Source organism: Sphaeramia orbicularis, chromosome 16 (genome assembly GCF_902148855.1).
Source record: "Sphaeramia orbicularis chromosome 16, fSphaOr1.1, whole genome shotgun sequence".
NCBI classification, from domain to species: Eukaryota; Metazoa; Chordata; class Actinopteri; order Kurtiformes; family Apogonidae; genus Sphaeramia; species Sphaeramia orbicularis.
In genome coordinates, this window is record NC_043972.1 from 21945928 (window position 1) to 21973257 (window position 27330).

General features: G+C 37.4%; 1 protein-coding gene across 4 annotated transcripts; it reads left to right on the forward strand.

The window, feature by feature from the left end:
* The first annotated feature begins 2458 nt into the window (after positions 1 to 2458).
* LOC115435417 (NLR family CARD domain-containing protein 3-like) lies at positions 2459 to 26288 on the forward strand. Of its 4 annotated transcripts, XM_030157809.1 has the most exons (13): positions 2459 to 2514; positions 5051 to 5188; positions 8294 to 8413; positions 9474 to 9572; positions 12370 to 12462; positions 12709 to 12813; positions 13314 to 13421; positions 16071 to 16123; positions 18290 to 20171; positions 23503 to 23676; positions 23881 to 24054; positions 25001 to 25174; positions 25316 to 26288. In XM_030157809.1, the coding sequence occupies exons 1-13, from the start codon at positions 2474 to 2476 to the stop codon at positions 25323 to 25325; spliced, it is 3171 nt and encodes a 1056-aa protein (XP_030013669.1). In that variant the 5' UTR covers positions 2459 to 2473; the 3' UTR covers positions 25326 to 26288. The 4 variants fall into 4 exon arrangements, with proteins under 4 accessions (XP_030013669.1, XP_030013672.1, XP_030013670.1 ...); XM_030157812.1 differs by lacking the exon at positions 13314 to 13421; XM_030157810.1 differs by lacking the exon at positions 9474 to 9572.
* The last annotated feature ends 1042 nt before the right edge of the window (positions 26289 to 27330 follow it).

Consider the following 27330-nt stretch of genomic DNA (forward strand, 5'->3'; position numbering starts at 1 on the left):
GCTAGCTTTGGTAATATAAATACAGGTACATCTAAAAAAAATTAGATCACGAAAAAGTTCAATATTTTTTGTTATTCATTTCAGAAAGTGAAACCCATATATTATATAGACTCATTAGACAGAGTGAAATATTTCAAGCCTTATTTCATGAAATTTTGATGTTTATGGCTTACAGATAATGAAAACCCAAAATTCAGTGTCTCAGAAAATTAGAATATTGCATAAAATCAATAAAAAAAAAGGATATTTTTAAACAGAAATGTCAGGCTTCTGTATAGTCTGTTCATTTCTATGTACTCAATACTTGGTTGGTTCTCCTTTTACATGAATTACTGCATCAGTGTGTGGTGTCATGGAGGTGATCAGCCTGTGGTACTGCTCAGGTGGAATGGAAGCCCAGGTTGGTTTGATAGTGTCCTTCAGGTCATCTGGACTATTGTTGGATCTGGTGTCTCTCATCTTCCTCTTGACAGTCCTCCATAGTTTCTCTCTGGGGTTTCAGGTCAGGTGAGTTTTCTGGTCCATCAGTCACAGTAACACCATGGTCATTGAACCAGCTTTTGGTTCCTCTGACAGTGTGGGCAGGTGCCAAGTCCTGCTGGAAAATGAAATCAGCATCTCCATAAAGCTTCTCAGCAGAAGGAAGCATGAAGTGTTCTAAAATGTCCTGGTAGATGGGTGTGTGGACTGTGGACTTCAGAAAACACAGTGGACCAACACCAGCAGATGTCATGGCAGACCAGATCAGCACTGACCCAAAGTCCTCTTTTCAGATGAAAGTCAATTTTGCATGTCATCTGGAAATCAAGTTCCCAGAGTCTGGAGGAAGAGTGGAGAGGAACAGAATTCTCGTTGCTTGAAGTCCAGTGTGAAGCTTCCACAGTCAGTGATGATTCGGTCTGCCAAATGGGGCCTTTAGTGTCAGAAATGTGTGCTATAGGAGTAAGAAAAGTCAGTCACAACCTGCCTGTTATATCAGGTGTTTTTAACCGTCCCCCTCCAGGATGAAATTCATTCAACAGGAGTAGGGATGTAAAAACCAGAGGGGGGTTGATCTCCTCCACCCCCCCTGACAAATCGCACCCTGCTTACCACTACTGTCTGCATGACTATATTCCAGCCTGTTTGTTTCTTCTGCTTCATACTAGCCGCCATTCTGACAGATTCTGACAGATCTGTAATGTGCATGCATACATGAGACCTGGGAACATGACGACCATATATGAAAGAGCCAACTGCAGTGGAGCCCCCTCCAGCAGTTGGTGCCCAAGTTCTGTTCAACAGAACACCGGCCCTGCTGACACTTCTGCAAAAGCTTCAATTAAAAAAATATTCAGATTTCCACCGCTCCTTATGAGCAAATGTGCATAAATGAAAGTTCCTGAGCATTTAACTATAATGTCTGCAACACCTTCTACTATGATCTGGAATATGTAACGAGTCATTTAACCCTTTCATGCATAGTGGTCACTACAGTAGACAGCTAGTCTACAGCTGTTCTCTTGTAAATTCATGGATTTTGTTGTTTTAGTTTCATATCACCCAACACATTGAACGCTTTTGCATCATCCCATACACTGCAATTGATAACATTACTGTAACTTTGCTGTTCTTGATAAACCTGATCTACCATGTTTGAGCGTAAATCAGTTCCTTGTTATTGTTATTAGAGTGTAATTAAGAACTTTTTTTTTTTTTGTGCATATTATCTCCATTAAGTGAGTAATGATTAGTATTAGAGTAGCAGTACTACTATTAGCAGTACATTTTATCCAAGTGCAATACAGGTATTGAACACACTGCAATGACAGTATCTCAAAAAGGACATATATTTAACATATGTCCATAGTGTTCAGCCAGGGTCAAAGTGCAATATATACTTATCTCTACTGTTTCTTGGTTGGTGACATGCCTGTTTTTATTCTGTATATATATTTATGCTTTCTTCTTCTTCTTTTAAACTGTTTTGCACTACGCACCACTAGAGAGCTGTCTCTTATAATTTCATTGTACATAACGTATAATGACAATAAAGGCATTCTATTCTATTCTATTCTATTCTATTCTATTCTATTCTATTCTATTCTGTTAAAATGAAAGAAAACATTAGATTAGCAGCATTAAAATGTTTTTATTTCATAGTTTTCACACAGTATATCAGTACATACACATTTCTTTGCTTCAAAAATTAACATGCTGTCCAGCTGAGTGGACATTCTTGCAACTCCATGAAAATTAGCTTCATAGAAAAAATTTGATTGCATTATATTTTTAATGCCGACAGAGGAATAAAATCACTCTAGAAAAAAATCTCAGTGAAGGTTCTCATAATTCATGCATGAAAGGGTTAATCCACATGAGTGAAAACATGTCTTCATATGCCATATATTTGGGAATGAAAGGGTTAATGTCTGCCTTCAGTGGACCAACAGGGGGCAGAGTTTCCATACATGAGAAAACGAAACTAAAATGTATGGAAGTCTCCGCTTTGAAGCAGAAAACGCCTGAAGCAGGGTAAGTTTGGCATTAATTTGCCGTTAAAAGTCTCAGTATTTGTGTTAATTGTACAAACAAAACCAAACCCTCAGTATTCATGTGTTCATAGTACTTTTTCTGTGCAGTTAGTTCACTGTGTTCCTCTGGTCTGAGCCTCAGTTATTTTTTGCTGCGTAGTGAGTATGACAGAACAGCCTGTTAACCACACTGGTCTGGTTTTCCCTCTGCACTTCTGACTAATGCTATGAGGAGGACATACATGTGTGACCAGAGCCACGGTGGCAGATGTAGGGAAGTGTTTATTCTGTGCACTTATGCAGGTCACCACCCTGTTTAACTCTTTAAAACCTACAACTATTTTAGTGACGACATCCACAGTTTTATCCACACTGTTATCCTTTACATTTGGTATTTTTGATGAAAAATCTGTTATTTTCCAACATATAATTGGCCTATTATGTAGATGTTCATAAAGCTCAGTAAGTTCAAAGGTTATTAGGCCTATATATTTCAGTAAAATACAGAAAGGTACAGAAGTCCAACATTAGGTTTGTTGGTTTAGTAAAGTTCTGCCTTTCTCAGTCTCTGTATTAAGATCCAATCTGGATACATGTCAAGTGTACTGCAGGAAAAACAAAAGAGAAAACACAGCTACTGTAGACTAAAGTGGTAGTATTTAGTGCAGGGGTCAGAAACCCTGGTCCTCAAGAGCCACTATCCTGCATATTTTAGATGTATCCCTCTTCCAACACACCTGATTCAAGTGATCAGCCTATCATCAAGCTCTGCAGAAGCCTGATCATGACTGTCAGGTGTGTTAGAAGAGGGAAACATCTAAAACATGCAGGATAGTGGCTCTCGTGGACCAGGGTTGATGACCCTGGATTTAGTGTGACACCGTTTTACACTTATGTCTTTAACCCTTTTGTTCAGCCAGTATGAGATTTATTGCATTCATTTTCTGATTTTTTTTAAAATACCAGGTTTCATTCAACATATGTCATATGCCAACCTGTGTTAACATTTAATAGCTAGACTGGATATGTATTCCAGATATCTGTAATTCAGTTCTTCCTAGTCAAATAGAACATTTCAGATGTCTACAATGACATTCTTCCTATTCACAGTTGTCATTTCAGATATCCAAAATGAAAAAGGATTCCAGATATCCAGAATGTAATTTTGAATATCCAACATACATTGTGACTAATAGACAGATAGATAGATAGATAGATAGATAGATAGATAGATAGATAGATAGATTACTAATCCCAAGGGAAAATGTCATTATGGATTTCCACAATTTGTATTATGACTAGTAAAAATGTAATTTCAGATAACTGTATTGTTGATATCTGCATTCTGGATATCTGGAATAGTTTTTCATTTTGAATATCTGAAATGACAGCTGTGAATAGGAAGAATGTCATTGTAGACATCTGAAATGTTTATTTTGACTCAGAAGAATTTTATTGCAGATATTCAGAATGTTCATTCTAGATATCCAAAATGTGATGGTGGATATCTGAAATTGAAAGCCCAATGCACATGAATGGCAAAAGTGACATCATTTCTCCTTGGAAGAATGTCATTGCAGATATTTGAAATGTTATATTTGACTTTGAAGTACTGAATTCCGGATATCTGCAGTACATATCCAGACTAGCTATTAAATGTTAGCACAGCCACTTATACTTTTTTAAAGATTTTAAGATGTCTTGAATTGAATTTTAAGTGGGAGAAATAAAGCTTTAGATATCTTTAAATACAATTTGTACTAGTGAGAATGTTATTGTGAATATCTTTAATTAACATTCTCACTAGTTAGAATTCAGTTCTGATTAGGAGAAATGCTATTATGACTATCTAAAATGTAATTACAGATAGGACTGTGTGTTAAAACGGCTTGCTATATATGTCAGGTGTTTCTAATGGTTTGTGCTACTTCTGGTAACGGGTCAGAGGTCACACTATGTTGTGACTTTAACCTTTACAACTCATTTAATTCAGACTTTTGGGTATCTTTTAAGGCTGTGCACACATTTCCTGTATTTTCTTGTTATAGTTTAAGCAAAGAGAATGAGAAATAAATATGTGTGTTCATTCAAACTCTGCAAAAACAACAAAACTATAGGTGGCCTATGATTTTTGCACAGTACTGTATATCATTAACTGAATGTAAAACAAGTGTTTACAACCAATGACATTCGTCAAACTCCATGGGTTTTACTGGTGAATCAATGTTACAGAAAATAACAGTTTTTCCATGTTCATTATGGAGCCTCTGAATGTCCAAATAGGTCATATCGGATTACCGTGAAAAGCTGAGAAACTGCATCTTACCTGAATTATTTACATGTATAGATATGAATAGTGTTTTTACATTTATTAAACATTTTAAATTAGTAGATGGTCACCAGAAACTGTTTAAGTCTTCAGGGTTAAATTATATTTTTCATTTTCTTCAATCATCACTGGTATAAACAGTATGGTACCACCTCCACCAAAACTCAGTGAACTGAACTCACTCTGGTTTTTATACTTTTCCCTTTAGACTGACTGAAGTTCACAGTATGAATGTCAGTGTGGGTGATGATGAGGAAGGGGCAGAGGGGTCCCATTATATGAACAGGAATCTGTCAATAAAGGAACTTCCAGGAAGCAGCAATGAACCACCACCCTCTGACAAACAGTGAGTCAACTGTCACACACTTTTATTGTTCAATTTTTAGATTAATTTTGACTTTATTTGGTGAAAAACAGTTGGGGAGTTAGTGCTCAGAGGTTAATAACATGAGCATATGTACACTAAAACTCATAAAGGTTAAGGACAAATTCAGGCTCTGCATTTTACCCAACCTTAAATATAGAACACCCAGCATTAGTATTAGTGATTAACAGTAACACTTAAAGTAGGCTAATTATTGATTCAACACTGAATCAGGTACATTGTACATCAAGCTCATTGTTTACACACATCTGTATTATGGTATGATCAAATTTTCTTCTTCTTCAAAAAAAAATCCTAGCTGGTTATTTTAAGACGGTAATATTTACACTGTGTGATGAATTGACCTCGTACATCAGTGTCAGTAATAATAATAAAAATTTGTTACAGATATAGCTTATTGTATACCAACTCTCTCTCAGTTCAAGCCATGTATTTTATCTGTATCTGTCTTAAAGGAGTGATATTTTGCTTTTTTAAATGGAATTATGCATTTTCAGATATTTTGCTGTGGTTTACATAAACTGTAAATGCTCTGCTTGAGTCTGAATTCTTCATTAATTCAACTCCACAGGTCCATCTTCAACCCTATTTCTGAGTAATGACACCAGAAAGGTTGTTTTGAGCGCTGGCCCTTTAAATGCACATGCGCCACTTCACACCCCACCCCCTTCAGGTTGTTGGTTGTGCTGCTCTGTCCCATTCAGCCACTTGTGTTTGTTAATACAACCAACCACTGAACATTTTAGGTAATCGGCTCAAAGTTTGGAACAAACAGTCATGGCGTACTCAGAGAAATGTTCATCGGAAGTAGGGCTGCACGATTTTGGCAAAAAAAAAAATCCCGATTTTTTCCTCTAAAAACTCGATTTTCGATTTTGATTTTGATTTTTGGGTAAAACTACAAAAGACAACAGAAGTCAGCATGCCATTTTCGTGAGCAGCCAACAATGCAAGGCACTGCTCTGACCTCAAATCTGTGATGGGATCACGTGATGAACCCACAGAAGTTTTATTCTTAATTAAATCTTTATTGAATGAAGTAGAGTATACAAACAATGTATACAACAAGAAAATAACAGAAGTTTGTCAGGGGGAATACACTATATAATACAATGTCCAAATCAGAGCAAATACTTATGTTTTTTATAGCCTTTTTGTTTCCACATTTATCTAACAGCTTTAAATAAAGTTCAACATCTTTCAAAAAATAAATAATATTTGGTTTTGTGTAACAGAGCTTACATTTGTGAATGAAAAATTTAGCAAGTAAGAGGACTAAATTATAAATATGTGTATATATATATATATATATATATATATATATATATATATTTGTTTTTTTTTGTTTGTTTGTTTTTCCTGGGTATCTGGGCCCACAGAAGTGATACCAATGTAAGTCAGTGACAGGCATCAGTCGTGCGTGGACCACGTTAATATGAGTGATCCACATGCGGTTCTATTTAAACTGGGGGATCCGTGCGTGGAATAGACCGACCCAGGACACGCTGGAGGGATTCTATCTGTGGAGCTGGTGGATGTGTGTGGGCACAGGGCTGTGTGGGCTCCTCTGCTGAGGCTGATGACCCCGAGACTCGGACCCGGTTCGGAAGAAGACAGTACGGTACGGATCTGGGACAACGTAAGATGAGTGATCCACATGCAGTTATATTTCAGTTGCGGGATCCGTGCGTGAAGCCACGGCTTACATTGCTATAAGTACTGCAGGCTCAGTAACACATTTAAAGTCCAGTCATTACACGGACTTCTGTGACAGACCGCTGTCACTGATAGGAGGAGGAGCCTACGGGAGCCCGCAAGCGCGCGGCCCGCAGGCACGAGAGAGATGAAATCAATTTTACGATTTCCCTTTTTTAAAAATCGTACTAATTAAAAAATCCGATTTCGATTTAAAATCGATTAATCGTGCAGCCCTAATCGGAAGTAAAAGTTATATGTGTAAATGATGTGATGTAATTAGTTACCAAAATGAATATAAAGATAGCTTTGCAGCACCTGGAGAGTTTAAATTCAAACTTTTTGAACTATTAGGGTCCAAATACACAAATAAATGAACCAAAGACGAATAAAAGTGGGTTTAGCAAAATATGAGCCCTTTGAAGATACACCAGTTGATTATTTTTCACTGGACTGAGCTGAGATCTGCTCTGAGCCTCCAACAGATTCAAAGGATCACATACAGCAGGTTTACTATGGAGGACTGAACCTGCCAAATTCAAACATGTATACAGAAATATAAAAATGGCTTGATAAGTTAATTTCCGTACCATTTATTTATCTATTTTGTCCTTATTTATATTTTTCCTTATTTAATTTTTATCCCTGCATTTATTTCTGTGTTGCTTTCTATTTGCATTTTCTTTATCTCTTTTCTTGTTTATTTATATATTTTATTTTCATCTGACATCTTATTAATTTATTGTCATTTTTTTATTCATAGTCATATTTACCTCTTCAGTATTCCCCTTTTGCATTTTCTTCCTCTGTTTATTTCTGCGTCACCTATTTATTTCTGCGTTGCTTTCTGTTTATATTTTTGTCAGTATTCCCCTTTTGCATTTTCTTCCTGTATTTATTTCTACATCGCCTATTTATTTCTGCATTACTTTCTTTTTATATTTTCTTCTTCTATTTATTTCTTCATCACCTATTTCTGAAAAAAAATATAATTAAGGACAAAATAGATAAATAAATGGTACGGAAATGAACTTATCAAGCCATTTTTATATTTCTGTGTATATTTTTTAATTTGGCAGGTTCAGTCCTCCATAGTTTACAGTTATTAAATTAATGAAAATACAACAGAACATTATTTGATGTTTCAATTCATGACATTTATTTTTGCTACATGAACTCATTTTTTATTTCAGTAATAACAAATTGAAGAAAAAGTTAGATTTGTAGCACCATTGTACAGACACAGGTTTTCAGTTCCAGTATCCGCTGACATGTACCGTAGCTACTTACCTGGTTTGTGGGCTGTTGTAGCTGATAGGACTTTATGAATACATTATGATGTAAAGATCATGGACTGTCTTTCACTTACAGAAGCAGAGCAGAGTCTCCAGACAAACTGTCAAGGAAGAGGAAGTCGTCCAAGGACAGACCTGTGTTGCCTCCCCCCATACCTGTGGATATTACAAATGAACCCAGGCCTTCAGCCATGAAGTAAGAGATGGTTTATGATACAAGTCCCATTTTTGGAAAAGTTTTGCCATTTTCTAAAATGCAGTAAAGTCTATAGTAAGAGAAAAGATTTTCAGTGTTTTCTCTGAGTGATTTAAATTGTATTTTATAAATTAATTCAATGCTTAATTCAAGATTTTTTTGCTTAATTCAAGCAAAAAAAAAAAATCTGCCAGTGGAACAAGTGAAAATTATCTTGGTAAGATTTCTTGAAATAAGATTTTCTAGATCTACTGTCTAAAAAATAAGTTCTTATATCTCACTGAAAAGTTACTCTTTAGGTGATTGTCTTATTTTTAGTGTGATGAGATATTTTGACTAGAAATGAGAAAAATACACATGGTAGGATTTAGCTTTTTTCCAGTGAGAAACACAACTCCCTTGGTTCTGTTTCTAAGTATGAAAACTACATAAAGAAAGTCTGCTGTCTCTGTTTTAGCCTCGTCAATCATGTGAATGGACATTCCATCCAACAACACAGCACATAGTTCCCATGACCAAAACGTATCAATGTAGAACAATAGTCAACTGCAAGCAGCAAGTGGCTGTATGAAATGATGATTTCTCCCATAACCCCCCGCGGCACTAAGAACGTGACATCATGCCCCCGAGCCGTTGATTGTACACTTTACCTGGTTGAATAAAGTTTTGCTAAAAACACCCAAAAAACAATGCCTTCCGGGTCATCTAAAAAGATCTACCTGTGGCAAAATGGGAGTAGAAAAGAAACAAAATTTTTCTCAATTCCAGTTTTCCGTTTCTTCGATTTTATAACGAATAACAGGATACAAGCTGTTTTTAGTTTACCAATTTTAAAATGAAAAACGGAACATGAGTCGTTTTCTGTTTTTCATTTATTAATATCAAAATGGAAAATGAATGGCTGCGATGTACACAGACCTTGGTGGCTAATGAAATCTGAAATGTTTTTTTTTACCAGTATTCACTGACTTGTACAGTAGCTGCTGATTTAGTTTGTAAGCTGCTGTAATTTTATGAATACCTAATGATGTAAAGAGCACGGACTGTCTTTCACTTACAGAAACAGAGCAGAGTCTCCAGACAAACTGTCAATCAAGAGTGACTTCTCCAAGGACACACCTTTATTCTTTACAAATGAACCTGGGCCTTCACACAGAAAGTAAGAAAGTGTTGATCAAATACAGATGTTAGCTGTTGTAAGACATGTTTTAGGCAAAAGGTAAAAATTACAGCTTTAAATTGAAGTCAGTGCTTTAGTATGTTAAGATGTAATACCACTGATAGCCACTAGATGCTGCTCCCACAGACTTACCTTGAAGTTCTCTCTAAAAATACAAAGTCTTTTTTTTTTCCAGGAGTCTGGTCTCATTCATTACCTCCGCCACGAAGGTTATGTTTATGTCGGCGTTGGTTTGTCTGTCTGTTTGTCTGTTTGTGTACAAGATAACTCAAAAAGTTATGGACGGATTTGGATGAAAATTTCAGGAAATGTTGATACTGGCACAAGGAACAAATGATTAAATTTTGGTGGTGATCGGGGGTGGTGGGGGGGCCACAGGGGCCCACTGATCTGCCTTGGCGGAGGTCTGCGCTGTCTTTTCTAGAAAAGCACTTGGAGAGCGCAGACCTCCGCCAAGGCAGATCAGTGGGCCCCTGTGGCCCCCCCACCACCCCCGATCACCACCAAAATTTAATCATTTGTTCCTTGTGCCAGTCTGCCTTGGCGGAGGTCTGTGCTCTCCGAGTGCTTCTAGTTAGCTTACTGGCCAACAGGCTGTAAGCTGTTGTCGTCATGTGGCGTCCGGCGTCGTCGTCTGTCGTCCGTTACAAAAATTTCAATCGTCTTCTTTTCCGAAACTACGATTCCTATTGACTTCAAACTTGGTATACAAATTCTTTATGATGATGTCAACAAATGTTAGTGAAATTATTTGGATGCAGATCTGATTCTTGATTTGGTGCAACATTGAAAAATTTCCCCAGTATAAGAGATAGGAAGTGGATCATTGCAATAACTCAGTAAATATAAATGATATCAAGTGTGAATTTCTACAGTACAGCCCTGATGGGGAGATGACCAAAACATAATGGCCGCATGCTGATCAGGATCTTCTTCTGGATCCGGGAACTTACGGAAAATTTAACATGGGCTCTTATGGGGAAAACATTTCAATCATCTTTTTCTCCAAAACTACAGTTCTGATTGACTTCAAACTTGGTATACAGCTTCTTTATAATGATGTCAACACAAGGTATTGAAATTATTTCAATCCGGATCTTATTGTGGATTTGGTGCGACTTTGACAAATTTTCCCATTATAACAGATAGGAAGTGGATTGATCTAATAAATCAGTATCAATGATATCAAGTTGGAATTTGAATTTTTTACAGATCTGATTGGAATATGACCAAAACATGGGCTATTTCTGTAATGTAATAGATACACAGAACTGGGTGATAATAAATAGCATCTGGATACATTTCCCAAAGCTTTTAATTTGGCCGGTAAGCTACAGGGCCATTAGTCCTATTTTTTTTATTTGTATTCTGGTTTGTCTGTATATTGTTGAATTGTTAAGATTTTAGGTCCAGTAGCAGCCTTGATTTCTGTTGTGTCTGGCTTTGATTGACAGGTGTGGTTGACAGTTCACCACCTGATATGTCAGACTTTCAGTTTCCGTTTATTGAAATAATGACATTTTTTTCTGACAAACAACTCTATCCTTGTTGTGGTTAATACGCAACATTAACAAGATGTAACTTGACTTTGTGACATGAATGTTAATAAGGCTTACTTTTCTATGGTGTTTGTAAGTTAGCACGTAGGATCAGCCCACCAACACTACTCTTTCAAATATGTTTACCTCTGACTTTGTGTCTGTTAGGGGCCGTTTACACAGTGTAGGATTCAGTCGACTCCGGGAAGATTTCATCTCGGATTAGCCTTCTGTTAACATGGAAACGGTGCCTAGAGTGCCTGAATCCGGAAACTTTTGATACCAGGGTCCAGGGTGGATTGTTATCGATACGCTCCGTATTTCAGCTCCGTGTTAATGCGAATCGGAACGTTCCGGGGTAAAATATGGTGTCACCGCATGCGCGCGCAGCCAAGAACCGCCAGTTAACCCACTCCAGGCCAGTTGGAGGTAATGCTCCTCCAAGCTGGTTTGCCAGCCTCTATGACACAATAAAGCTGCAGAAAAAGAAGGAACAACCACAACAACAATGGCCGGTTTCAGAACAACATACGTGCTGCTAACTGTGCTCAGCTCATCTGTCCAGACAAAGAAGTCCTGCGTCTTTGTACGACCACTCCCCCTAGTTGTTTGTAAATAGTGTTGTCCGCCTCTTCTTCTTCTTCTTCTTCTTCTCCTCATTTAAAGGCTGTCTAAACCGGAAATCGTTTGTGCGCAGGCACGTGTTTTTACCGCCACTGTTTCACTACAGCTCTACATCGCCAGCTACTGGTCTGGCATGGCCACTACAGCGTATTCAGCCGTCCTTGCGGACTCATGTTAACGCAGATCGTTATCATAGCGGCTTCGTCTTAACGCGGAATGATTTTATAACGCAAAGGAGAAATCTTTGCGGAGTGTTGCCGTGTAAACGTACCCTTATTCAACACCAGGCTGCTCTCAAATCTGTACATGCAGAAAACATGTTTCTCATGTTATTCTAGTGCTCAATATCATCATCTTTGGGGTTTTGTTTTTACTCGCCATCGTTCTGTGCAGCATATTTTTCTCCAAAAGAATATTGGGTTTTTGCATAATGGAAAAGTCTCAGTTAATGATATTAAAATGTCAACTGTATTCTACAGTTGTTACTTATCGATTGTCTCTCAGTAGAAAGCCTTTAGGTTTTTAGTATATGAGAGAATTTTAGTTAAACATTATGATGATGCACTGGACAAACCTGATGAACTGTCATCTTAAGACTTACGTTTCATCCACAGATCCAGAGCAAAGTCTCCAGACAAACTGTCACTGAGGAGTGGCTTCTCCATGGACACACCTTTAGTCTTCAGAAACAAACCTCGGGTTATGAAGTAAGAGACTCTTTGTTCTTCAATAGGATGATTTAACATTTAACATCTTATATCCTATAACACAGTTACATTATTATTCAATTTAGTCCTTTTATTTCTTTTTGTTTTATAAATGTGTGGTTAATGAAACCTGGTTTTTTTTTTCACCAACATCCCCTGACTCGTACACGAGCTGCTGATTTAGTTTGTAGGCTACTTTAACTTTATGAATACATTATGATGTAAAGATTATAAACTGTCTTTCAGTTACAGAAACAGAACAGAGTCTCCAGACAAACTGTCAATCAAGAGTGACTTCTCCAAGGACACACCATTATTCTTTACAAATGAACCCGGGCCTTCACACAGAAAGTAAGAAACTGTTTATCAAATACAGATGTTAGCTGTTATAAGACATGTTTTAGGCAAAAGGTAAAGATACCAGCTTTAAATTAAAGTCAGTGCTTTATTATGTTAAGATGTAATACCACTGATAGCCACTAGATGCTACTTATTGTTTTTTTCCAGGAGTCTGGTCTCATTCATTTTATTTGTATTCTGGTTCATCTGTATATTGTTGCATTGTTAAGATTGTAAGTCCAATAGAAACCTTGATTTCTGTTGTGTCTGGCTTTGATTGACAGGTGTGGTTGACAGTTCACCACCTGATCAGTCAGACTTTCACAGTTTCCGTTTATTTAAATAATGACATTTTTTCCTGACAAACAGCTCTATCCTTGGTGTGGTTACTAAGCAACATTAACAAGATGTAACTTGACTTTGTTACATACATGTTAATGAAGGTCTGTTGACTGCTGTAACTGTATGAATACATTATGATGTAAAGATAATAAACTGTCTTTCACTTACAGAAACAGAGCAGGGTCTCCAGACAAACTGTCAATCAAGAGTGACTTCTCCATGGACACACCCAGTGACCAAAGGGTCTCCTGGGACCCCAAGCAAGAAATTATAGAAATGTGTGTGTGTGTGTGTATGTAGGTGCGCATATATATATATATATATATATATATATATATATATATATATATATATATATATATATATATGTATATATATACATATATATATATATATATATATATATATATATATATATATGTATATGTGTGTGTGTGTGTGTGTATATATATATATATATGTGTGTGTGTATATATACATATATATACACACACACACACACACACTACCGGTCAAAAGTTTTGGAACACCCCAATTTTTCCAGAATTTCATTGAAAATGATGCAGTTTAATGTCTCACTGTACTCTGAAATCAAAGCATAGAACAAATAAACAATTGAAGTTAAAAAAGAAATCATGGAATCAATTTAGAGACCAAAATGTATTCTAAACTTTTGACTCATCAAAGTAGCCACCTTTGACAGATATAACAGTTGAACACACTCGTGGCATTCTTTCTACAATGGAAATCAAATATTTTTCAGACAGTTCTTCCCAACTTGGTTGCAGAAGTTCCCATAAATGTGTAGCACTTGTAGGTTGCTTTGCTTTCACTCTTCTGTCCAGTTCATCCCAAACCAGCTCGATGGGGTTTAAGTCTGGAGACTGTGCTGGCCACTCCATGTTTTCAAGCGTACCATCTTGTTGTTTTTTCTCAAGGTAGTTCTGGCATAGCTTGGACTTCTGTTCTGGCTCATTATCTGCTGTAGGATGAACTCCTGACCAACTAGGTGCATCTCAGAGGGTAGTGCGTGGCATAGCTGCAGAATGCTGTGGTAGCTGTTTTGGTTCAGGGTGCCTTTCACTCTGTACAAGTCACTGACCCTAGATCTAGCAAAACAGCCCCAGACCATCACACTTCCTCTTCCATGTTTGAGAGCTGATGTCACACACTGAGGAACTACCCTTTCACCTACTTGATGGTGTACATAAGTCCTGCGGGATGAACCAAAGATTTCAAATTTGGATTCATCAGTCCATAACACCTTCTTCCAGTCTTCAGTAGTCCACTGGCTGTGTTTCATGGGCCAGGCAAGCCTCTTTTTCTTATTCTGAAGTCTCAGCAATGGCTTTCTTGGTGCAACTCGACCCATCAAACCTGCAACTCAAAGTCTTCTCTTCACAGTTAAGACTGAGACTTGCTCACTACGACCACTACTGAGCTGTGCTTGAAGCTGTTGTCCTGTGAGTCTCCTATCACTCAAGCTGTTGACTTTCAGAAACTTGTCTTCTGATTCTGCTGTGGCTTTGGCTCTGCCAGACCTCTTCCTGTCAGCATTTCCCCCAGTTTCTGAGTGCCTTTGGATGGTGAAGGAAACTGGACTTACTGACACCTGGACTTTCTTGGCAATTTCTCTGTAGGACAGACCTACATTTTTCAGTGTTATGATAGTCTGTCTCTCTTCTATCGTTAATTGCCTTTTCCTCTTTTCCATTTTTATAGTAACACACTACTTTCTGAAGTACAATACTGTTCAAATAATGCTCCCAACGGTTTGGTACCAAAGTGTGTTCCAGCACTACTTTTATGCAGAGGGGATTGGAAGGAATTAAGAAACGCTGGGACACCTAGAGGAATTGGTAGCACCAACTTTCGAGGCTTGATCAACCTCCATTGCTGCAGAACTGCTTTAAGTTGTTAACCCATTTCTTGTTCGCTGAAAAAGGCCTTTTTGTATAATTCTGAAATGTACATTATTTTTCAGTTCTGTTTAACCTTACCTTTTTTTTGTTTACCTCTGGCAGTCCACTGCTTACCTTTGTACCATTTCAAGCTGTTCATTGGGCTTGAACTGCTTGAATTTCAATACAAAACTGGAAAAATTGGGGTGTTCTAAAACTTTTGACCGGTAGTGTAATCAAAATCTGTAAGCACAAGGGACAAGGCCGAAACACGAAACAGATTATAGTTAATGATGGTAGTTTGTCATCTGTGTTCAGTGGATGTTTAGGGTGTAATAAGAACAAATAAATAAGTTATAATTTTAAAGCAAAAACCTAAATTTAAATAATAGGTGGTATTCTTTCTCATGGTCTCATGAATTGGCTTGACATTGAATCCATTCGTGCTTTGATGAGAAAACAGTTTATTCTTTTAATTTTGAAGTAGTGCGTTGACCCGTTGGGAACCACAGGTTCTAGATCCTCTCATACAGTTTATTCCTTTGCTTTCTTTATTTTCTTGGTAAATTCCACTGGCATTTTCAGTTGAATAACCTCTCAGCTGGCATGTCTGTTTCTGCACATGAAATTTGACACCATGTCAGCGTGGCCCTATTGTTTATCTTTTGCTAGGTAACCCACTTCACTGATGATTCTATGATTCTGGGCATAGCAACGTGACTGTAAGGCTATTGTATTCCAAAATTACTAATATCTCCAATAATATTAGCCCTGTCAGCTTGCCATTTTTTGCTAGTCTCTTCCTTGTCCACAAATACAAAGTATACCAAACGGCAGCAGTCAGCTCTCCAGATTTTGTGTGATATCCGAGACACACACAAACAGAGTCCACTTCCCTTTTATAATATAAAAGAAACGTGATAATCTACTCATGCCTGGAAATGGAACCAGATATAAAAGTGAAGACAGATCGGCATGTGTCTTTCGATCTCACTGGTTGTGCTAATTTTGTGTTCATTTTCACAGACAAGTATTACTAGAGTCTTTTCTTGAGGGGATCCTACTGCCCAGTTCTTTTGGTAAGACTTTTATTACCTCCACCAAGGAGGTTATGTTTTTGCCAGGGTTTGTTTGTCTGTCTGTCTGTCTGTCTGTTCGTTTGTCTGTCCGTTAGTGTGCAACATAACTCAAAAAGTTATGGACAGATTTTGATGAAATTTTCAGGGTTTGTTGGAAATGGGATAAGGAAGAAATGATTAAATTTTGGTGGTGATCGGGGGGGGGCGCAGACCAGAAAATTTCATCAAAATCTGTCCATAACTTTTTGAGTTATGTTGCACACTAACGGACAGACAAATAAACAGACAGACAGACAGACAGACAAACAAACCCTGGCAAAAACATAACCTCCTTGGCGTGGGGGGGCCCACGGGGGGGGCCACTGATCAGCCTTGGCGGAGGTCTGCGCTCTCTGAGTGCTTCTAGTCTGATCTTTTTTTTTAATCTGGGATTATTCATTAACACCAAACAAGCAGTAAGAAATCTAGGTTGGAGCGATTTTTGTGTTTTGTCTTCCTTTTCTTTCAAAGGCGGTCTCTAATGTGTTTACACATAAACACACTGTAGCAGCTTTCATCACTTTTCCCTTCTCAGATGTAGTGGTTATCGTCAGTCAACAACAAAAGAAAATGAAACCAACAGCAAATACTTGTTTATGTTTGTGCTGTCAAACAGTTACAATTTTAAGATAATTTATCACAGGGTTGCTGTGGATTAATTTCAGTTAATCACAATTAAATAGCATTCATTTTTAATCTATATTAATTGCGTTTCATTTTGCATGAGCAGACTCAAGAAAGAAGGTAATATATATGCACTTAACATGTTTGACTAAGTATTGATGTGTTAGCCGAAGTACTAGCAGAATCCCTGACTAATTTATGCTTTGCGTTAATGTGGTATTTTAAGATGGAAGCCTCGGTGAAAAGAAAACTCCTTCCTGTAGCGTGTGTATTATACTTTATTTCCATTCAGAGGGCCAACGTGCTGTTTAGCTTCTTCCATCTTTATTGGTTGGTTCTGCTGTCTGTCACTACCAGATTAACTGCCCATTTGTTCATGTGCGATGCTAACTCTACTTGGACAAACTGCCCCAAATGCGTTGGCAGAGACGTTCAGAGTCATTCTGCAGATGGATTAATTGCATTAAATTTTTAATCAAATTAATCATGATGATAGATTAATCCATGTTAATGCGTTAATTTTGACAGCCCTAATTTATATTTATTTATATAATACTACCTCCTTTTCTGGATGTTATACTCAAATGCAGCATGACGTAATTGAGCTGCACCAAATCTAGCAGTCTGTTGACTAATTTCATTTCATCAGACAACATCCAATGCAATTGGTTGAATCAGTGAAATTAACAAGAACAGATGCTTCTGAAAATTCCCAATTTCTCATTTTTAAATTTCTTCTTATCCAGTTTCTTTTGGTTGTGGGTGATCAGTTCTTCTGTGAATCAGTACAACAGGATGTTAGTGGCATATTTTTACCTTAATAAGGCAAGTTACTGTGGTGCTCATATCTGCCTGAATATAAACAACTAAAGTTATTGACAGACAAAGGGATGAAAATTTAACTTTTTTTTTTTTTTCCTAACTTGTCTTGTCCAGCATCATAACAGCAAAATGGTAGTCTGGCTGCCTTTTGGTGCTGAACAAATTTGCTTTGCCAAGGGAAACTTCATAAAGTATATGAAGCTCCCCCTGATATTCTACTGTCTTTATTATGAGTTTTGTTGAACCGCATTTCAATGCTGGACCTGACATGGGGGGGGCAAGAAAGAAGAAGGTGGCAAAGACCCTCACAAGAAAATATCAACAATACAAACAATAACAACCATGGTGATAATTATAATGGTAACAATAACTACAACCAGAACTGAGTAAACTGGGAAAAAGAGAAAGAGAAAAATTTTTTTTTTTTGACTATTTAACTACATATATATTATGGATGACAGTATTCATAGAATCTGGATAGGACATAACACGTTGTAACCAATAAGGAAGTAATTAGGTAAGAAATGTCTATGAATGTGGTTTATTTAAGAATTATATTCTGTTAATATGAAATTCAAAGAGCTATAACTGTCAGGAGCCAAAACAATGAAAATTGTTCCACTGTCCAAAAAATCTAACACAACTGTATGCATGACAGTGTTTATCATTTTCTGGTTTTAGGTGATCATAAGATCTCTATGAGGAGAAGATGTGAAAGTGTGACTGAAGGCAGTGATGAACCAGGAAAGACAACCTATCTAAATAGGATCTACACTGAGCTCTACATCACAGAGGGACAAAGGGAAGACATTAATACTGAACATGAAGTGAGGCAGCTGGAGATGGTGTCTAAGAAGATCCAAGATACAAAAATCAGGTGCCCTGACATCTTTAAAGCCTTACCTGATCAGCAGAAACACATCAGGGTCGTTCTGACAAACGGCATTGCTGGAGTTGGAAAAACCTTTTCAGTGCTGAAATTCACACTGGACTGGGCAAACGACTTAGAGAACCAGGACATCAGCCTGGTGATTCTGCTGTCGTTCAGAGAACTGAACTTGGTCAAATATGAGCAGTACAGTCTGCTGAAACTGCTCCATGTTTTCCATCCATCATTACAGAAGGTCACAGCGGAAGAGATCACTGACTGTAAACCTGTGTTCATCTTTGATGGCCTGGATGAAAGCAGATTTTCTCTGGATTTCCACAACTGTGAGGTTGTTTCAGATGTCACCCAGAAGACATCTGTTAATGTGCTCTTGACGAACCTCATCAAGGGGAATCTGCTTCCCACGGCTCTCATCTGGATAACTTCCCGACCTGCAGCAGCCAATCAGATCCCTTCTTCATGTGTCGACAGGGTAACAGAAGTCAGAGGCTTCACTGACACACAGAAAGAGGAGTACTTCAGGAAGAGATACCCCAGCAAGAGTCCATCCGACAGATCCTTTTTACATAAACTGCCAGAGGACTGTGACCCTTCATTACAATCTCTAGACCTCGCTGGCATGTCAGGGAAGAGGAAGAGGAAGAAGTACAGAATGAAGGACAGTGATGAAAGAAAGGATAAAAGAATCATCTCACATATCAAGACATGCAGGAGTCTCTACATCATGTGTCAAATCCCAGTGTTCTGCTGGATCAGTGCTACAGTCCTGGAGCACATGTTGTCTACAAATCAGTTGAAAGAGCTTCCTAAGACCCTAACTAACCTGTACTCACACTTCTTGCTGGTTCAGACAAAGAAGAAGAAACAGAAGTATGGAAAAGGATTTGAGAAAGAGGGGCTGACAAGGGAAGACCAGAATGTTCTTCTGGGGCTGGGAAGGCTGGCTTTTGAAGAACTGGAGAAAGGAAACATCATGTTCTACCAAGAAGACCTGAAGCAATGTGGTCTGGATGTCATGGATGCCTTGGTGTTCTCAGGAGTCTGTACAGAGATCTTCAAAAGAGAGAGTGTGATCTTCCAGAAAACAGTCTACAGCTTTGTTCATCTGAGCATTCAAGAGTTTCTGGCTGCAGTCTACATCCACCACTGTTACACCAACAGAAACACTGAGGTACTGGAAAAGTTTCTGGGAGACTGGGTTCATGATTCAACACTTATCGTCTTCCTCAGAAAAGTCATGGAAAAATCCTTCAAAAGTGAAAACGGCCACCTGGATCTGTTTGTTCGCTTCCTTCATGGGTTCTGTCTGGAGTCCAACTGGAGACTGTTATCTGATCTTCTGGGTCCCAAAGACATCAACTCACAAACCAGAGAGAAAATCATAGACAATATGAAGGAGATGATCACATCCAATGTGTCTCCAGACAGAAGTATCAACATCTTCCACTGCCTGCAGGAGATGAACGACCAAACACTCCATCAGGAGATCAAAAAGTTCCTGGAGTCAAAGAACAAATCAGAAACAAAGCTTTCCGATATCCATTGTTCAGCTCTGGCCTATATGCTGCAGATGTCTAAGAAGGTCATAGATGAATTTGACTTGAAGACGTACAACACATCAAATGAGGGACGACGGAGACTGATTCCAGCGATAAGGAACTGCAAAAAGGCTGTGTAAGTACTGATGTAAACAGTGGCCTTATACATCTATGTAGGTTTTGGTTTTGCTTTGTATACATTTTATGTAGAGCTGTGCAATATGACAGTATTATGATGATCTATAAAACACCTGTCATTGGATTGTTTATTTTGTTCAGTCTAAAATCACATTCTTCACAGGAGGCTTTCTACAACACAGATGTGGGAATGAAATGAGCATGAAAGTAACACAAATAAAACAACCAAAAGAGAGACAACTACTATCACACTGTGGAGCTTTGGCTCTAAAAAATCTGACACAGAAAAACAGACTTTGTAAATACTGCTACAGGGGAGTTCAACAACTGCAAATCTGTTTAGAAAGAAGTTAGTTTTTATATACAGTACTGAGCAAAAATCCTAGTTTGTCGGTTTAGTAAAGTTCTAATGACCACTGGGGCTGGATAAAAAAATCGATTTGAACGATTTTGGGTAGATTTTATTTTAATTTTGCGTTATTGAGTATTAGTGGATGAGATCGATTTTTCAGAGTGGGACGGCGAGTACCTGACCTGGGTACCACCAAGGCTTCGTCTTGCAAGCTCCTGGGGGAGACGGGGCATCTTGATCTCACTTGCAATGGTTCTGGCGTGGAAGGGGCGTGGTGGAAGGGTGACGAAAAAACCTCTGTGGGAGGTCCTCCCAGCCTCAAACTCAAACCCACAGTGTGAAGGAACTGGCTGACCATTGTGGTCTGGTCAGCAAAGGCTCTCCAAGGCGGGTCATGGAAGCCGGTCATTCTAGGAATATTCACTTGAATCCACACTCAGCCATAGGTGATCATAATGCACCATAACGCTAGAAGCCACCAGCCATAAAACAGAAGAAAGATGACAAAGAAGTCCATTTTGAGACACTGTAGAAACATGGCAATGTTTGTGTCCTGTTCATTATTTAAGAGCAGACTCAGTTACTTACTGCTGAAATGTCATATTTGTTTCCTTTCTAACTGATACCAGTATTGAGGTGTTGCATGGCTGTGGCAGTCAAATAATCAGGTTACAGCTGTGCTTTGGTATTACTAAATGAATCTGAATCAGTCAATTAATACTAAATCGAATCAGTATCGGATTGGATCATATCGAATCATGATCAATCGATTCAGAACCTTTTAAGGAAATTAGCCATGATACCCAGCCCTTATGAGCACACAAATGCATTTCTCAGTTTCTGTATTACGATCTAATCTGGATACATGGGAAGTATGTACAGCAGTAAAAGCAAAAGTTTCATGGAAAAAACAGCTTCTATAAACCAAAGTGGTAGTATTTAGTTTGACCTTCTTTTACACTTAATATATTTTAACCCTTTATATGAGATTTATTGCATTTATTTTTCTGATGTTTTATACCAGGTTTTCATTCATTTAGTGTAACGGGTCACCCTAAATAATGCCTTTAATCTTTAGAATCCATTTAGTTCTACAGCTGTGCACATATTTCCTGTATTTTCTTGCTAAATAAAATGAGAAATACATATGTACACACACTTCAACCACGTGCATTTTTGCACTATTTGCACAGATCTTGTATTGATGATGGAGTATATGACCACTATCTAAAGTCTTCTCCAGCACGTCCCAGTGATTCTCAGTGAGGTTCAGGTCTAGGTTCTGGTGACCAATCTGTGTGAAAATGATGCTTCGTACTCATTGAAAAAAACTTTTCCCGCAAGTATAAAAGGAGAGTCTGTATAAACCTCTGTTTAATAACACTGGTCAACAACAAATTTATTGTTTAAGTTTTTTGAGCTGATTTAGGATAATTTTGGTGTGCTGAATCCAAAAATCACATTAATTTTGCTCAATCAGGTCAACTTTCTGAACTATGCTACATATTGGCTTTTTAACATTTTTGCTTACATTTATGGGCATTTTCACATCATATGATACAAAATTCTTTCATATTTCTTGCAATAAACAAGTCCTGAAGATTTTACTTTTGCCAATTTATGATTGTTTTTTTTAATATTACAGGTGAATGAAATGGCTTCGACTAGAAGATCTTGCAAAAATAAGCCTGATGTATTCTGCTACATCTGCGGTGAATACACCATTGTACCTAACAGGAATCAAGTCACAAGTTTCATAAAGTGTGCTTGCCAATCTTATTTTGGTATTAATTATTACATTTTGTGAGAAGATCAAATTTTTCAAAATCAAATTGGCAAAAAAACCTGACTTGATTGAGAAAAACAGATGTCATTTTTGGATTTAGCGGTGCAAAATGGTCCTAATTCAGTTGAAAAAACCGAGACAACTTGCAAAAAACATTTTTTGTAACCCAGTGTAATCTTCTTCCCAATAGACAAGGGACCTTGTGTACTGTCTAGTAATAAAGCAGGGAGCATGTTCACCTTGATCCTTTAGTTTGATGTAGACAAGATTTAGATATTTTAGATGACCTTTGAAACTCCAGTAACTCTAGTGGTTTGAAGAATGATTTTGTAAAAAAAAAAAAACAAAGAAAATAGGCAGAATTTGAAAGCTGTTCGATGTCAACATTTGGTGGTGACATCAGATAGAACCAAAACAGCCAAAAGGAAAATTGTATTTTATTCAGTTGCAGGAACCAGTGTTCAACCTGTGGAGAGCAGAATAAATGGAGATTTAATGCAGAATATTCAGGAGATTTGTTGCACTTAAAGAAATAACTGCATCGATCACAGCATCGATTAGGGTAAAATAACTAAACATTAATTTATTATTACTAAATAACATTCAGCATTCAACATTCAAATTAAATATGAATGAAATAGGCTACTGAAAGAATATAATATAAAATATTTTTCATTAAGATCATGTATGAAAGCACATTGCATTCACTAAATAAAAAACAAAACAAAATAAACAATAAAAAATACTTTTGTGAGTGAATTGTGAGTTAAGGATGAGATTAACAATATGCTAAAGCTATATACTAAAATGATATTTGTGTCTACAATTTGGTCTAGTTTTGGAGTGATTATTAACATGACATGGAAGCCGTTGGAAAAAAAAATATGTGGACTTTTTTTTTTTCAGTCCAGAAGTGTTGAAGTCAAATCAGAAGAGAAAACAGGTGTAATGATCAGTTCACATGCACTTTACCCAGTTTTCCTGCACATTATCCGTCCTGACTCTTCACATGCTCACGCTCGGTGCATTGGTCAGAGGATCACATGTTGATCAATAGAGTCTCCTATCACATTCGTATTAGTGATATTGCTCTGCCCTAAATATTTGTTCCAAAACTCTTGTTCTGCAAACATCAGGTCACTTTTATTTTCAATACAGAAAACTACATCTGTCATAAATGTGTATTTATAGACTTGCTGACTGTGGACTGTCAGAAAGTTGCTTTGAAGTCGTGGCCTCAGCTCTGAAGTCCAACCACAGCCCTCTGAGGGTGCTGGACCTGAGTTCAAATGTCCTGTGGGATTCACAAATGGATCTACTTTGTGATGGTCTGAGGAGTCCAGCCTGCAGTCTGGAGTCTCTGAAGTCAGTCCAGTTATTTTTAATTTTCTATTTCCTCAAATCAATACATTTATCCACAATAACGCAATGAATGCCACATGCATTTTGTTACTGTTTTCGATAATACTGATAGATTAGATTTAGTGATGTTCAGCACAATATTTAAAAACTGACCATGTGACAAGATCGTCAATGTATTTTAATCTATATAATTTATTTTTCATCCAGATTAAGTATGTGTATGTTGTCAGAGAGTAGCTTTTCTTATCTGACTTCGGCACTGAAGTCCAATCCGTTCCATCTGAGAGAACTTGATCTGAGCAAGAACAACCTGCATGATGGAGACATGAAGAAGCTGTGTGAGTTTCTGCAGAGTCCAGACTGCCAGCTGCGGATTCTGAGGTCAGTTCACTGTTACTTTACATGACTAGTTTTCATATGGCATGTTGTAAAATCAATAATGCACAATTAATCAACATTTCTGTTTATATATCAACGGTTTGTAAATGTATGCTGTAGGGCAGCAGTTCTCAACAGGGGGGCCGTGGTCCACTAGGGGGCCGCAGAGAGCTACCGGGGGGCCTGGAGATGGCTGTGAATGTTTCTGAGAAAAATACAGAAAAATGAGAGAAACAATCTAACTAAACAAATAGTTGATTTGTAGTGTTTCATTTGCACAAAATAACTACCTAACCTAATGATCAGAAATAAATAAACTGATCAGAATTCAATGTTGGGCAGTAGCATGGCTGTACGCACCACTGACTATTATTTCCTGGAGTGTATATAAATAAAAGTAGTGAACTGCTTAGAACAACGTAACTGGTGCAGTAAAGTTCCTCTGCCGCTCTGTCCTAGTCATGTGCTGTTGTGTCCTTGGGCAAGACACCTCACCCACCTTCCTCCAGTGTCACTTACACTGGTGTATGAATGCGTATAAATGTTCAGTGGCGGTCGGAGGGACTGTTTGGCACAAATTGGCAGCCATGCTTCTGTCAGTCTGCCCAGGGCAGCTGTGGATACAAATATAGTTTACTACCACGAGAGAGTGAATGAATAATGGATCAAAAATGTAAAGCGCTTTGGGTGCCTTGCAAAGCGCTATAGAAATCTAATCCGTTGTTGTTATTGTTATTATTATTATTATTATTGTTGTTGTTGTTGTTGTAATTATTGTAATTATTGCTTTAACACCAAGATCACATGCATTTCCCCATGGTGCTTGTACTGGAGTGTACATCTACATTGATGCTGCTATATTATAATACTGCTCTGCCATTACATGTGTTGACAGGTACTTCTGAACAGATTTTAATTTACACCATTTGTTCATTTTGTTTTCATTCAGACTGAGCCACTGTAGGTTGTCAAGGGACAGCTGCTACTCTCTGGTGTCAGCTCTGAAGTCCAATCCCGACCACCTCGAGGAGCTGGATCTGAGTAACAGCGATGTCTGGAATTCAGCTCTTTGTGAGCTGATGGATTTTGTGGAGAGTCCACAGTATAAACTGCAAACACTGAGGTCAGTATTTGAGTGCTGAAGGTGGTCCTTTCTGGTTTCTTCAAGAACTGCAAGATTGAAAGAAAACAAAAATGAATAAATACAAAATAAATACAATGCAAGGAAGTGTATGTTTCTTATCTCCATTTATTCTCTCATCAGACTGAATTGAGCTTCAATGATGAGGCCCATGTGAGGACCAGCTGGATCCAGATCATCTCCACATTAATGTAGCTGCAACCCCTGTGGACAATCGCTGTGACTTTTTCCACTGTATGTTTTGCTGTAACTGACTCACCGCTGCAGTCTGAACTGATCTGAGACCATCGCTGCTGTCACACTGTCACTGCTCTTTCCCTTTTCTTTTGGAGAAGAGTATCAAGTTAAATTATTCTGTCTTTGGACAATATCTTTTCTCTTTCATTTAGGTTTTATACAAATATGACATTAACTCAGAAAAAGCTGGGACATTATGTTAAAATGTAAATCAAAACAGAATACTGTAGAAAATGAATTTCAAATGTCATAAACCCATATTTTATTCACAGTAGATCATAAATAACAAAATATTTAAATTGAGAAAATGTGGAATTTAAGAAAGATGGTTAATTTGAATGTAGCAACAACAATACATCTCCAAAAATTGGGACGGGGCAACAAAAGGCTGGAAAAGCAAAGGTCTGAAAAAAAAACAAAAAACAGTCAGAGGAACTGAAGAGCATCTTGGAGATATAGAGTCTCAGAAGTAAAGACAGGCATAGGTTCACCAATCTTTAGTAAAGTGCATCTACAAATTGTGGAAGATTTTCAGAAAAATGTACCTCATCAGGAAATTATGAAAACTTTGAATATCACGTCATCTACGCTACATAATATAATCAAAATGTCCCAAGAATCAGGAGAGAGTTATGTAAACAAATCCAAAAATTAATATTGGATGGATTTGGGTCGTCAACACTGCATGAAACCCAGGCATGATTCTATAATGGAAACCACTGTATGGGATCAGGATGGATTCAGTTCACAGTTAAATTCAGTACAGTTCAATTAAAAAAAAAAAAAAAAAACTTTATTTGTCCCTGGTTAGGAATTTATAGGCATGTATGAGCTGCCTGATGACAACAAACTTTTATTACTATAAAAAAATATGAGTAAGTAGAAAATGAAAATATAAGTGCATAATATAAAAACAGCTATGTACAATAAGCAACAAACCTCCACTGTGACATCCACAAATACAAGTTACAGTTTTATCATCTGGAGAAAAACCTTTACATGAACAGGATCCAGAAACACCATCATCTTTCCTTTCATCATCTGGCATTATCAGTGCTGAGGTCCACAGCCTACATGTGTGATGTGTGTGTGATATTACAGTATATACAGAATACTTGTGGAAAATACTCCGACCGTTTCATTCAACATAAAGATAGGTTTTAATCTGTTTTTAAAATTTTTTCTTGCATTTTTAGTTTTTAGTTTAATGGCTTTATCCACTTGTATAACCTCATTAATGTCTTAATATGTAGATTCATATAAAGAACTGAAATGATTTTATTATGTTGTAGGTGCAGCTCATTCATCTGATTTTTACTCCAGTGCCCTGAAGCGGCACCAGAAAATATTGAGCATTGTGTCATTTTTATGCTTTTGCTTGTAGTCATTCTTGATTTGCTTTGTCCTGTTTTCTTATTGCAATCTCTTACATCACAGGTGTCAAACATGCGGCCCAGGGGCCAAAACTGGCCCGCCAAAGGGTCCAGTCCGGCCCGCGGGATGAATTTGTGAAATGCAAAAATTACACTGAAGATATTATTAACAATCAATGGTGTCAAAATCATTTTAATTCAGGTTGCACATACAGACACAGACAGTCCAATTAGATTTGGAGTGGGTCAGACCAGTAAAATATTATCATAATAACTTATAAATGATGACAACCCTAAATTTTCTCTGTGTTTTTTTGGTGTCCAAAAATAAAATTACATGAAAATACTTAAAAAAATGTGAATAACCTGAACAAATATGAACAAACGGATATGTCTTAAGTAAATGCAATTTTACTAATTCTGCCTGTTACTAAATGTTTTGTGCGATTGTAACTCACGTGTAAATGATAAACAGAGGCATAATATTGTTAAAGTTATACTTATTTTTCTTAAGACAATTAGAGTTGT

What these genes read in the sequence shown, in the direction of transcription:
- LOC115435417 (XM_030157809.1), top strand. Translation starts at nt 2,474, where the DNA reads ATGGAAGTCTCCGCTTTGAAGCAGAAAACGCCTGAAGCAGG. An exon ending in CCTGGGCCTTCACACAGAAA is followed by an intron (nt 9,573 to 12,369) that starts GTAAGAAAGTGT and finishes TTTCATCCACAG; the next exon opens with ATCCAGAGCAAAGTCTCCAG. An exon ending in AAGCAAGAAATTATAGAAAT is followed by an intron (nt 13,422 to 16,070) that starts GTGTGTGTGTGT and finishes TCATTTTCACAG; the next exon opens with ACAAGTATTACTAGAGTCTT.